Here is a 13,830-nt window from a genome sequence, read left to right as displayed (position 1 = left end):
TGAAACTCTGGGTCACTTGAGATCCTCTGGACCAAGGTTGCCTCAATTTGTAAAATAGGGACAACGCCACCTTCCTCAGAGGATTATTGTATTAGTCAATTAACAAGTATTTATTAAGGGCCTAATATGTGCCAGGAAGAATCAAATGAAGATACTCCTAATAAAGCACATTGCTTTTTTTCAAGTGCCATATCAATCTTAGTTGTTACTATTATTTGGAAAATGAGGGCTTTGGTCAAGATGAATTACACGTTCCCTTTCAGTTCTTAATCTGTGATGTCATACACTCTGTTGTCACCAAGACATTAAAATAAGTCTATTAATACTGGTGGCTGGAATCTATTTTTACTTCAAATACAAAAGTGAAATAATTTAAACTTCTGAATAAAGGTCCAGATTGGCCTCTTTACTTAGATGCTTTGGAGGTCTAAAGACAAGAAAATAAACTGACTACTAATCTAGTTTCAATTTTGGGCCAATTTTAGCACGGACAAAATTTAAAACATAAAAATCTTATCATTTAGCTAGCTATTGAGTCATCATTTAAAATAGGAGCTTCTTAAATAGTTCACCCTCTTAAGATAATTCTACAAAATCCCAAATGTCATCTTAATGTATATTCTATAAATACTACTAATTAAAATATGCTATCATTTACCTTTTTTTTCTTTCTCCTGAATCTCCTTCTGGTTCATTCCTCCTGAAAGCCCCATAAGCTTCCATTTAAGTGAATGATAGGAGCAAAAATTCAGTCTTAGAAGTTTGCTTCTAGCTTCTATGATTTTAGAAGCTCTAATTCAGGAATATAATTGTCTTCCTGCTGATAACTACTTTTAAAATGTAAGTAGCCCACTTACATAAGAAAACATGAAATACTAGTTACTAGATTTCTGTGAAGTTATCAAAAAAATTTTAAAGTATTAATCTTTAAATAATCCTAATTCAAATGTATACCATCTTACTAAGCATGTCCTAAAAAAGGTATTGATCCCCTCATCCTGGGAATTAAGAGAAAAATGATTTGGAGAGGCATAAGTCAAATGTGTTGCTTTCAATTTGTCATAATGGTCAATTTGTCCTATTTTATCTTTTTTTCTACAAAGAATGCAATGGTTATAGTATAAAACAAAAAAAAAAAACAAACCACTACATATTAATATTTAAATAAGGTCTAAAATCATTTGTCATAAAAATGAAATCAAGGGAGAAATTTAGTAGTTATTTAGGGGCATGGTAAGGACAAAGTAAAAACTATGTATTTATACACTCCACTTTCCAGTCTATGTAATTCCATTGTTTTCTCCACTTTTAACCATACTGGCCTGTCTCCCAGTGTTTTCCTGTTCCCTACACATCTTTAATCAGGTGTCCTCCTGTACTGTTCTTACTCAATTACCTATCTTTTAAAAATCCACTCAAATACAATCTCTTCCATTAAAATTTCCCTTAATCCTTTCTCTCCCAGGCAACCTAGGCAGAACCTCTGTAAACTTCTAATGAACTCACATATTGCTTTGTGTGCCTCATATTTATCTCCTGTCCTAACCCTTTCCATGTTGTCAACTGGGTATTAGAGACTGTGAACTTCTCATCAACTCTACTACTGCAATGCTTTGTATTGCATGCAGAGGTCCCTGATTGAATAGAAAAAATGTTGATGCAAGAAGAAAGCTTAGAATTAATCATTTTAAAGATGAAACTTGAGGGGCCCAGATGTGATCTGCCTAGCTTACATTTCTAGTGAGAAACCAATTTCCCATGCACAGGCCCAAGTCTAGGATTTTTTAAAACTACATTACCCAAACTAATAAATACATCCCCAAACCTCATTCTAGCCCACCTTCCACCCCAGACAGGTAGTAAAATTACCTTTATTTCATTGCTGCCAACAAACAACCCATAATAAACACAAAGCAGACCCTGAATAAACCAATCAGGTTTATTTACCATGCTTGTGTTTCCACAAAGTATTTTTCATATGCTATAGCTTTGTTTTAAGTTTTCAGTGAAACCTCTTTAAGGAGTATACCCACCCCCATTATCTTTTTGTATGGAGGCTGTCCACGTAACAGATTTCAACAGTGGAATGAATGCTTTACTTCCACAGGTTACTTAATATGTCCTCTAAATTTCAAAAAAGGGATTCATTGACACAGCTTTTTTAACTGGGACAACCAGAAATAGAGGCACTGGAAATCTCTCCTTATTGCTTTGCCTCTAATACTTTTTAGCTTATATCTATAAAATTTTAAATATCTCTTAATAAGTTAAATAGAAATAATCTGAATATGGTATGTAAAGCTTTAAGTTTTCAAAACAAAATGTAAATGTTACCGTAGATCAGGGCTGGACAAATCCTGTGTGCCAAGTGAACCTGGCACCTACTCTTTTCAGCGAAATCTTACCCCAACTACAGAAGCGCACTTCACTCTTCCAGCTCATGCAGATTCACTTTTACTATCACAGCAACTTGAAAAGAAGTCCTTGGGGCAGTGGGCAGCAGCAGCAGCCAACCCATTAGGGCTCCTCAGAGCCCTCTGCTACCACTGTACCTGCTCCAACTTGTGCTCCACTCCCTGTAACCACAGAGGTAGAGACTGGGCAAGAGGGAGGGTGGGGCTGGCCTCTAGCACTCCCCCCACCCCCATGAACAGAACCCAGATGTGCTCTGGTCAGATGTGAGCAACTCACTCTTTGAACCTTTCCAGATGATTCTTTGAGGTATTTCTGTAGATCTTGGGTAAATGTGGGGTCCAATGTCCTCTGTCAAACATGCAGCTTTCCCACCTACCCCCATTTTTCGCTCTTAAAAGCAAAGAAATTCATCTGGCTCCTACATTTTGAGGATAGCTCATAGATCCAAAGCAAAATTTTGGAAGGTGGTCTAAAGTTCATTTTTGTGTTAAGCAGTGTGTATTCACCGTGCCAGTGATATGAATAACCTCAATGAAACTGGGGAAAAGAGAAAAAAAAGTAGGAAAGAAATGTGCCTCTGAACCTCAATACTACAATTTTTTTTTATAGTTATAAACTACCCAAAGAGGGGATTATAAGTATCAAAAATTTAAGAAAATTGTTTTCAACTCTATGCCTTACAAATGATTGGGGACAGAAGTGGAGAAACAAAAAGGGATACACAAACAGAAACCAACTTCACACAAATGAGAATAAAGACCCATATCAGCACTTTGAAAGAATTAGCACCAAAATGCTGAAGATTAAAAAAAAAAACTATTCATGTTAACTAATTTTTAATATTTTTGACTGCATTATTTCATTAGAATAGGTAACTCCTTTCAAGACTATTTCTATCAATTAATATGGACACCTTCTCTGTCACTTAAAGCCTTAAGATTCCCACAGGGGCACTTAGAGGTTAATGACTTGCTTAGGAAGGCACAGTATGTTTCAGATGAGACTTGAACCCAGATCTTCCAGTTCTCTATCCACTTCCCATACTGCTTCTGACATTTTAAAATGTTAATGAAGAATTAGAAGCTTCAATTTATGGAATCATTGCTCCTCTTCCAACAGAAAAATAAATTTCTCATTTATGTGAGGCCCAGAACACTGTCGCAGCAGCCATAACCCATGTTCAATACTGTTTAGGGGAAGCAAGTAAATTGAGAGCATTTTTTTCAAAACCCCCAAACAAGTACTTTCAAATGCTGACTTTTATAATATAGAACTAGTCAACTATCAAGTCAGAAAATCTGTATATAATGGAAACACCTTGCTGAGAGCTATTTATAAAGATGTTACTCTATATCTTCTCCCCTCCCCTTCTTATATGTATGAGACATTCTACACTGAACTGAAGATGATCTAATCTGGAGTTCCGTTATCCCAAACAATACACTAGATCTCACAATTTTAGTAAAAAGAAAGAAAAGCCATGGGTGGTCACCAGTTCTAAGGAAGGGCTAGAAGGGTTTAGTAGCAGTCACACAATGAGTGATTTTTTTGTATTTTACTCCCTGGTATGATCTTGGAAGTTCATAGGGTGTAGAGCCGAAAAGGGAATTTAAGAGATCATCTGATCATCAACCCCCTTTCATGTTACACTTGAGGAAAAAATGAGGCCCAGAGGTGTGCAGGTGACTTGACCAAGGTCACACAGGAAGTAGCAGAACAAGGATTCAAATCCAGGTCTTCTAGCTTCAAATCCAATGCTGCCTGGAGTAACAAGAAACATAATAACCAACCTTCCCCTTTCCCACCCCATCCCACTCTTGCCCCATTTTCCCTTTTCCGTTGAACATTTCCACCTCAAAACCCACCTGAGATGCTCCCCTCTTTCCCAATTTAGCAAGTGAAGATCCTTGAGTATATAAACCTCTATAAGAATCAAACCAATGGGTTATTCGAACTTTGCTATTCATTTACTATAACTGGAAATAACACATATAGGTGAGATGTGCCTCAGGCTAAAAAACTAGATAGGTAAGAGAAATGAAAGAGGGTAGAGAAAGCACAGATGGACCTCATCTCATATAATTCTCCTCTTATTGAACTCTGATGGTCTCTAATTCCCCTTATAGCTCCAAATCTGTGACAGGGACTTTGCCCTCTCAATCTTCAGAGAAATTTAGAATGAGGCTAATGGGGGTGGAAAAAAAGAGACAATGGTATAAGGACAGTTAAGACCTATTTTTCCCTCCATGGAGATGACTTCCTGATATTATATACAGTTATTAAAACACAGGTAAGTTTCCAAAGGTTCAGATATGAAATTCCAGTAGAATCAGTTGTAGTATCAAAGTTTGCCACCAAAAACAAGGTGAATGTGTATTATGTTTTTATTCCCCTTTGCCTATCCTCTTTTAATTTCCAAAATAACTGTCAGATTGTAGACTGATACAGGTATATATCATCTGCTGACAAAACAGATGTAAGTTGGTTTAGTTTTAAGAATGTATTTGAATGTTGTAATTTCATTACTCTGGAACAGACATGGATGAACTTAATTCTTACATTCCAAAAGTGGAGAATTAGAAAATACAGGCCAGAGATTCAGAATTCCTTGAAAATAGAAAGCTAGTTTTTTTCTTAACCTTCATTAATATTTGCTACAATTCTGAAAATATACACTATTCACTTACCTTTATATACTACAGTCAGATCTTCTGTAAAATTTAGTGTTTATATGAATAAATGTAGTATATGAATTAGACACGCAAAAAATAAACAAAACCCTCTAATCTGCCCAGTCAGAAATAAAAAGTTAAACCTGAAAATCTCATAAACAGAGTACCATCTCAGGTTATTTGCAGAAAGTTTCCAAAATGTACAACTTATTAGAATAGATTATGTGCTGTTGACATGTGCACACAAAAATAATAATTAAAAAAGTATATATATGTGTATATATATATATATACATGCTTTATGTACTTTAAGGATCTGGGATTTTGTTGGTCTGGGTACTTTCTTCCCTGACACAGATCCCAACCCCTCTACAACTTAGTAGATGGTCTGTGAGTGACTGTGGGTGAAAAATTCGTCAGCCTATGGCCAATCTGGCGAAGAACCTCTCCGAATTTAGCTAGGCTGGTCCTTGGACAGCAGACATACAAGTCCGTCCGTCGCTGGGCCCACACTCTCGAAGCCTTTCCAGCTTGGTAGGGGCTGCCAGAGCTTGCACTCCACCACTGAATGGCATGGCCTTCAAGAACTCAAGGTCACCTCCACACCACGATGAGGTGTTAGAGGACTTTTGTGGAGGAAATCTAATTGTACAGCAATAAAATTATTGTTGGTATTGAGCACTGATGAACATGGATGAAGTGTTGAACCTATTAAGGCAAAATTTGCTGACATTACTATAAATACTTACCACCTACTAGAAATGGTTTTTAAGAACTCAATCATCAAGGACAAACATTCAGCAACCATATGTAGACAACTATGTTTTGTGAATGTATGTGTGTTGTGTATGTGTTCACATTTTCTTTTTCTCAAAACACCTTAAGTCACAAAAGATTAAGAAGTGGACTGAACCTTGATGTATTCATGTGTATGAATCGTTGAAGGTGAAGAAAGTGTTTTAAGAGCAGAATAAAAACACGACTAAACTTCCAAATCTTGGACAAGCCAAAACTGGGTGGCTATTTAGAATAGAACGTAAAGGATTGATGAGACAAATCCCTGTGTGATACATACATTTATATAACAGTGATGATGAAATGGCAGCAGTCTTTTCTGGCTTTACTGCATTGTAATTGTGATCGCTTGCCCAGGATGGTGTGCTGCTTTCTGAAGTTGTTTCCTTAACAAGTCCTTCATTCCTAGGTGTCGTCACCACAGTTTTCTTTGCAATGTTTTCTTTTTTGTCAGGAGCTGGCCTCTTCTGGACAGAAGAAATTTTAATACCTGCCTGTATAATCAGTAAAATTTCAATCACTATTTGTAAAACGGCTAAAAGTTATGAGATTTGATTTCAATTTTATATTATAATTAACATTTGTTATTATACTGTTCCCAGTGGGGATGTTAAGGGACCATCATATGGAGTAAAACCATCATGTAATTGTGATATAATAAGCAAAAAAGCTAATGTTAGGTTGCAATGAATAAAAGTATCATGCACTGAAGGATAAAGTTGCAGCCCAAACCAAATTTGAAATTAATATGTTCAGCTCTGAGTGCCACATTTTAGAAAGAACATTCACTAACTGGAAGACATCAAAGATGGTGAAGAATTCAAAACCATTGCAAAAGAAATGACTGAATTTTTAAAGTGTCTTCAGGATTACCATATGAAAGAATTGAGATTTTTCTGCTTGGTATTAGAAGGGAGCACTAGAATCAAGTTATAGAAAAGCAAATTTTATATTAACATAAGAACAAATTTAAACGAGAGCTGTCCAAAACTGGAATGGCTGCGCTTAGAGGTGACAGGAGGTGTTCAAAAACAGTGACCATTTGATGCAGATGATGTAGATAGGATTTGTGTTTTTGGAATATATATATATCTTTTAAGGACTTATAATTCTAAACCTCTTATTTTAAAGCCACATAGTTATCTCACTTTTCATAATTAGTAAACAAACAGAAATTTGGACAACCTTATATAAATTAGCAACAATTCTGGCATTTACTTGCTACCTATCCATTGTGGATAGTAAATAGTTTTCAATTCTCTGAGGGAAGATCATTTAGCTATATTAAAGAGCCTATTTTTTACCTCCTTCCTTGCACTGCCTACTTCTTCTCCAATGCATTAATTAGCCCCTTGACTAGAAGGCAGATGGGAGAAGGAATTATTAAAATGTGGTTAATATCTGTTCCATTATTGAAAGCTCTGATGAGAAGCTTGGTAGAGAGGAAGGTCACACTATTAGCTAAAAAAATCTGTGAATATCATTTAGGCATGTTTTTCTTTTCCCTCAAAATAAAAACCATACTTCACTTGTTTTTCCACAGTAGCCAACTTACCTGAACACCAGATTTTGGAAGATTGCATTTTTCGGGTTTCAGTTTCGGCTTTTCTTTTACTTTTGGTTTTGGTTCTTTGCCAGCAGACAGAAATTTCATGGTGGCTGCAGCATGTTTAAGAATACAATCATTACTACAATATACTGAATCAGGTTGAGCCACACTGGAACAACCAGGACCAATACATTTTGAGGCACCAGGAGTCTCAATAACCTGTAGATTGAAATGTACAATATATTTAAATAAAACAATCAGAACTATTAAGGAAGTTGTAATATTTTATAATATCATGTTGGAGTTATTCTGTTTTAGGTTAGAGACACTAGAGTAAGCATATCATTATATATCATCATTATCACTTCCTAACTTTATCATTACTTGTCAAACTGAATTATTCACATTCCTATACCTGTTCTTTGGTGCTCATTTTTACAAATACAAAAAATTAGAGCCAAAAAACAAAACCAAATGCATTTTCTAAAGAAATTCATTTATCCTTATAAAATCCCTAGTTTTAGTTAGTTCACTCAAACAAAACCCGTTTTTTACATTTAATAGTTTAAGCTATGTGACTTTGGCTTCAAAATAAGAAAATCTTATGTGAAAATACTTTAAAGAAAAAAAGCAGACAGAATTATATTGAGTATATGACTTTTTTTTTTTGCTCACATATAAAATTATATTCCAGATGGTTTTAATTTTTAAAGACCAGGATGACTTCAGTCTGTTTCTAGAATTATAATGTGGTCCTCATATCTCTGAGAAATTCTGTGATAAAGTAGATTACAAGTCATAAGAATTACTCAAAGTTTGGTCATCAAAGGAGCAGCAATAGTGACACACCACATTTTTCTACAGGTTTAATAACAATAAATATTAAATAAGAAATAAGCCATATTTAAATAATATCCATTAAGTACTTGTTTATCAATAATAGTTTCAGAATGTTTCAGGAAGAATAATTCCAGGATTGAAGGTTTTAGTCAATAACAAGTCTGAAACTGATATCATTTCTTTAAAATCCAGCTTTTAAAAATAAGAAGGCAAAATACTCACAGGTTGAAATATTTTGAGCTTTTTCTTGCCACTCGGATTGGCAGCTTTTTCAATTCTACCTTTGATTCCTTGATCTTCACTGGATTTTTGTTCTATTGTTCCTATACTTGTTAGTTCTGTGCCATCAGCATTTTCATGCCTAAACTTAGCTTCCTGCTGATCAGATTCTGAAGCAGTCTCATCCTGTACTTGCAGAATAGTGCAATTTGGACAGATGTAATCTTCCCCATTCCTTTCCAAAAGCCTCCCACGAGCTTCAGAAATCCCTACACAATCGCCATGAAACCATTCTTCACAACGGTCACAACAAATCATAAATCTGAAAACATAAAAAAGCATTAGATAATGAAAAACGCAACAAATATGAGCATCAATTTATTGAACTGGAATAATTAAAAAATCTAATTTGGAGATAAATGAAAACAACTAAAATAACTTCTATGATTGATAGGATTTATCAATAAAGCTTGTCTCAATACTAAATCTTATATCACTTAGACAGACTTAAAGGCAAAAAACATACAATTTTCTGTGTACCAACTACCTACCTATTGTTATGAGGCTGCCGACAAATGCAATATAATGCATTAGGGTCATAAACCTCACATTCAGGTTTCCGCTTCACTAGCTCTTCAGGTTCTTCATCTTTGATTCCCTGAGGAACCTTCCCCTCCAACTTAATGTCCTGTTCTTCTTTAGACTCCTGGGGCATAGGTACTTGATCCACTGTTTCAGGCTCTTGCTTACTGGGCACTTCAGTTTCCACAGTGTTACCTGCCTCAACATCAACAGTTTCTGTGGGATCCTCTTCACGACGTTTCTTCCTTAGGCGATTTTGTATACCCTTTAGGGTCAATTCAGAGGGTTCTTGTTCACGTTTTCTTCTAAGACGATTTTGAAGTTCTTTCAAAGTCAATCCATCACTATCACTATCAGAAGTGTCATCTTCCTCCTCCTCCTCCTCCTTTGTTCCTTTTGCAACTATAGTAGACTGACTCTTAACATTCCTGGAGTCAGACTTCTGACCAGTTTTAGTTTCAGGAGTGCTTTCCACACTCCCTTCAGAAGCAGTTTCTACATCTGTAACTGGACAGGAGGCTGGTTCACTTGAATCTTCCAGGGTAACAGGAACATTTTTTCTTCCTCTCCTTCTAACTGTTGTAAGAAATTCTTCTACTCTTTCGGTTCGCTTGGGCTGCCGCCCACTTCGACGAAGGGAGAGGCTTTGTTGCTGCTGCTGTGGTTGCTGATCAAGTGAATCTATTTCAGCATCTCCTGCACCCTCACGTTTAGCAATAGTAGTTCTTCGAAAACCCCACGTTTTCCTAAACTCTTTACTTGTGGGCTTAATTGCTTTTGGAGCCTCATCATTGCTTGGGTCACCTTTATCATCCAAGCCTAAAAAAAATAAAACAAAATAAAATGTATTCATTTCTGATTAATATGGCATGAGCACAACAAATACAGGGCTGGAAAGGATCATACAGGTCATTTAATTGAATCTTATTTTATAGATAAGAAAACTGAAGGAAGCCCAAAGAAATGATTTGCTTTTGCGCTATGAAATAAATGGCAAAGCCATGATTTAAATATTTTTTTGTTGCCAAATTTCATTCTGAACACTATGTGTGTACAAAAGGCAACCAATAAAGAAACACAAATTTTCATCTATGGAAATGAAAATCTTTATATTAAATTCATACTTGAGTTCAAAAGTTGGCTTTCAGATTTTTCACTAACATTTTGAGAATCACATGTAAATAGCTTTCTACTTAATAAAAGTAAATACCTTGGGAATTACTTTCCATATTGTCCAAGCTTGACTCAGATTTAAATGCCACTGATGATTCTGGATTTACAGCATGTTCCATCACAGGAATACCAGAGTTCTATAAGTGTAGCCCTAAAAATAATACAAAATTAACTTTATTTGTGATGATGGGTTATTTTGATTTGTATCATATACCACAAACAGTATATAGTAAGAAGCTGATAATGAAAACCCAGTTACCGCTTTACATTTGACTGTTCTGCTCATGTTCCAGAAGACCTGTTTAAAGGATGAAAGCAATATATATAACAGTCTCTTACTGTTCTTCCCTTATGCATTTGTATTCCAACTTCTATGTAGTTATGTATATGTGTCCTATCTCCCCCACTAAAACTACAGTTTTCTTGAGAAGAGATCCCAATCTATCGTCTCTCCCTTAGCAACTCATCCTTGAACAAAGTAGGTTTTCATGTGTTAAGTCATTCTGGTAATAAACAAGACATTTAAAAATAAAGACTTGCCTGCATATATATTCTAGATAGTTCAATTTATGAGGTCAACTCAGCATCCACTAAGCTTAAAGTTGGTCATAAATGATTATTATATTAAGTTATCAAAATAGGTATTCCTTACCTATCCATTAAAATCTAATTCAAACATTCATTGCTTTCTAGTGGAAGCCTTTCTTGATCCCAAACTACCCAAAAGTATTAAGCTTTCACACTTATAGTGGGACACTTTCAATATGCAACTCAAGTACCACCACCTTCTACAGGCATTCCTTCCTGATCCTAATCATTAATTTCCTTTTATTTCTTCTACATATACTTATAAGAAGATCTTGTTTCTTTAAGCAAAACCTCAAGATTATTTCATTTTTGTCTTTTTTACCCCCAGTGGCTAGCACAGTACCTGACATGACACATAGTAAGTGCTTAATAAAGGTTTGTTGATTGATAACACTTTGGCTCCCACTCTTTTATAAATTCATTGTGTATTGTTTTGTAACAATTATTTGTTAAGTGACATTATCACACTATTAGACAATAAGCTCCACAAGCATAGGGATCATGTCTTAAGCTTTTTATCTCCATAAGCACCTTAAATCACAGTGCTCTACTACACATAAAAAATGAATTCTACATTTTCCCTCTTAGTTTGTTATATGTCAACTAAATAACTGCAATATAGTCATATACACTCTCTAAAAGGTTAACTAAATTATTGACTATAGATTCACCCAGCCTTTACAGAAAGAAATCTTTTGATTATCAATTAACATTTCTCTATGTTTATAAAACTGTGGGCAATTTTTGTAAATAATCTTAAATGAAAACCAAAACTTATGGTGCAGATCTTTCCATTTCTGCTAAATATGCTGCTTATCCTCCAAACTTAAACTGTAAACTATCAAGGGATTCTATTTAATTAATCCAAAGGTTCTGCATAAAAAGTTATTCCTTAAGAAATTAAGGGGTTTCTAAACTTCTGGTTTAAGTGCTAGTGTAGGTCAGCGATAAAGTGGTTATTTATATATATGATCAAAAATCCAAACACCTTTGTGGTCTGGGATATTCCAAAACAAATTTCAAAGCCAAATATTAATGCTATTCCCTTAACAAAAGTTGATGGATTAAAATAAAGACTTCTATGTGTAAGGAAACTAGAATTGATACCATTTCACACTTTACCTGACTCAACATCTGAATTGGATATCTTCTTGCAGTTCTAAATAAAATGGAAGAGTGAATGAAGAAAGAAGTGGAGAACCACAAAGCCAAATTCACAAAATATTTACAGGTATGAGAGACTTGGGAAAATACACACTCAAATCTAAAATGAAGTAAACATAACAAAAAACAAACCCCAAACAAAACAGGATTCGTGTCTTGATGTCAACTCAAAGGATCTAGGTGTACCAAAATTTTGCTTCAAATAAGGTCCTGAAAGAAATCAAAATATGTTTACAAAAACTACTCTCCCACTACCATAGACACTGAATAGTCATGTAACACCTACAGAATGACTTAAAATCTTTTGAACCTCCTATCTGTGAAGTTAAGTAATTTTCCACTACAAGAAAAATTGTAACCACTTAGTATCAAGTGTTGTGTGAGGGGGTGATGTTGGTAATGGAAGGAGAACTAGAGCATCACCCTCTGATCCTGAAGAAATTTCCAAACTAATTAGGAAACAAAAATCAAATGCCAAATGATTTAACATTGATTCTGAGTACAACAGTTGAGGAGAAATAAAAAATGAGCTGAAGATAAGTAGACAGAACTTTAAAGGATATAAAATTTAGATATAAATTAAGGAAAGACAAGAGAAAAAAAGTCTTTTTTCTTCTTTGGAAATAGCACTAGAACAGACTATTATTTTAGAGATGAGAATGAATATAACCTAGGAGGAAAAAAGGTAACTAAAATAAAACATACTGAAAATAAAGTTGGATAGGTAGACCCAAGTTAAAGATTTTTGAAAGTCAAAATCTCTTTGATTTATGCTAAGCAATAAAGAATTCACTATAGATTCTTGTGACATGATAAAAACAATGACAGGTAAAAACAATACTGAGCCAGTTAGATTGGTAGGTAAAAAGTTCTAGTTCATAGGCAAGGGATTACAGAAACTAAAGATTTGAAAGAGAAATCAGGTATCTAGTCAAATCCTTATCGAAAACGATTCCCTTTACAAATATATCAGGAAAATGGGAAATCCTAATGAAGGTTAACCCACTACTTCCCCAAAGTATAATGTCCCAATTTCAAAAAACTGCAATTGCTAAAGAAACCTAAATCTGCTTCTAATACGTTTAACTGCAGCCAAACAGAACAAGGCTAATCCAATACTTCTTCCTAATAATTGAAAACAAACATTCTTGGCCCCCGCCCTCCCCTTACCCATAGTCTTTTCTTTCTCTGGATAAAATCTGATATTCCATTGTTTTGGTTATCTTGAATACCACCAATTCACCTTACTCTAAGAGCTCTCTCTTTTAGGCACATGGTGATTTAAAGAAAGGTCAACAAAGAATGGAAGTTAAAGCAATGGTTCTCACTCTCAAAAGTATGGTTTTGGAACCATATACCAAGACATTGTCTTTTCACTTCTCATTCTTTCATATACAATAGATTTGTCCAGAGACTACATTAACTATGAATTTATAATTAGCTATAACTATGAAGGCTGTTTATATCACCCCCTAGATAGATGTAACTCACATAAACAAAAGCTCTTAGAGGCTCAATAATTTAGGAATGTAAAGGGGTCTCCAAGACCAAAAAGTTTGAAAATTGTTAATGTAGAAATTAATAGAGACCAGTACAAAGCTGTTATTCACAATGTTCACATAATAGACACCTCCACAAAAACAAGCATTCCATTATTGCTGTAAGCATGTTGCTTTGAATGGTACTTTTTGTAGAACCAAATTATAAGCTTTGGTGATATAAAAGTATTTCTTAATCACAGTATGGCAAATTTAAATCCAATGCTCATCAATATGTCAAAATCACTAGTAAATGTGTCATATCAAATCTTTTCAGAATTCTAATCTGTTTCAA

At 34.7% G+C, this 13,830-nt stretch overlaps 1 protein-coding gene across 17 annotated transcripts in view; it reads right to left on the bottom strand.

Annotated features, from left to right (window-relative positions):
• The window catches only part of DIDO1 (death inducer-obliterator 1), an 89,736-nt gene that overhangs the window by 31,669 nt on the left and 44,237 nt on the right, over window positions 1-13,830 (bottom strand). For 9 of the 17 annotated variants that reach the window (XM_056812859.1, XM_056812853.1, XM_007475590.3 and 6 more), the window contains 5 exons: window positions 10,283-10,396; window positions 9,042-9,891; window positions 8,494-8,812; window positions 7,438-7,650; window positions 6,163-6,376 (listed from right to left, as the gene is read on the bottom strand). In XM_056812859.1, coding sequence (XP_056668837.1) covers window positions 6,163-6,376; window positions 7,438-7,650; window positions 8,494-8,812; window positions 9,042-9,891; window positions 10,283-10,364 — 1,678 coding nt within the window. In that variant the 5' untranslated portion in view covers window positions 10,365-10,396. The other 8 variants (XM_056812855.1, XM_016432515.2, XM_056812857.1 and 5 more) reach the window with 5 other exon arrangements.

Source organism: Monodelphis domestica, chromosome 1 (assembly GCF_027887165.1).
Source record: "Monodelphis domestica isolate mMonDom1 chromosome 1, mMonDom1.pri, whole genome shotgun sequence".
Taxonomy (NCBI): Eukaryota; Metazoa; Chordata; class Mammalia; order Didelphimorphia; family Didelphidae; genus Monodelphis; species Monodelphis domestica.
The sequence above is the reverse complement of the archived record's forward strand: the minus strand, read 5'-3'. Positions and strand labels throughout refer to the sequence as shown.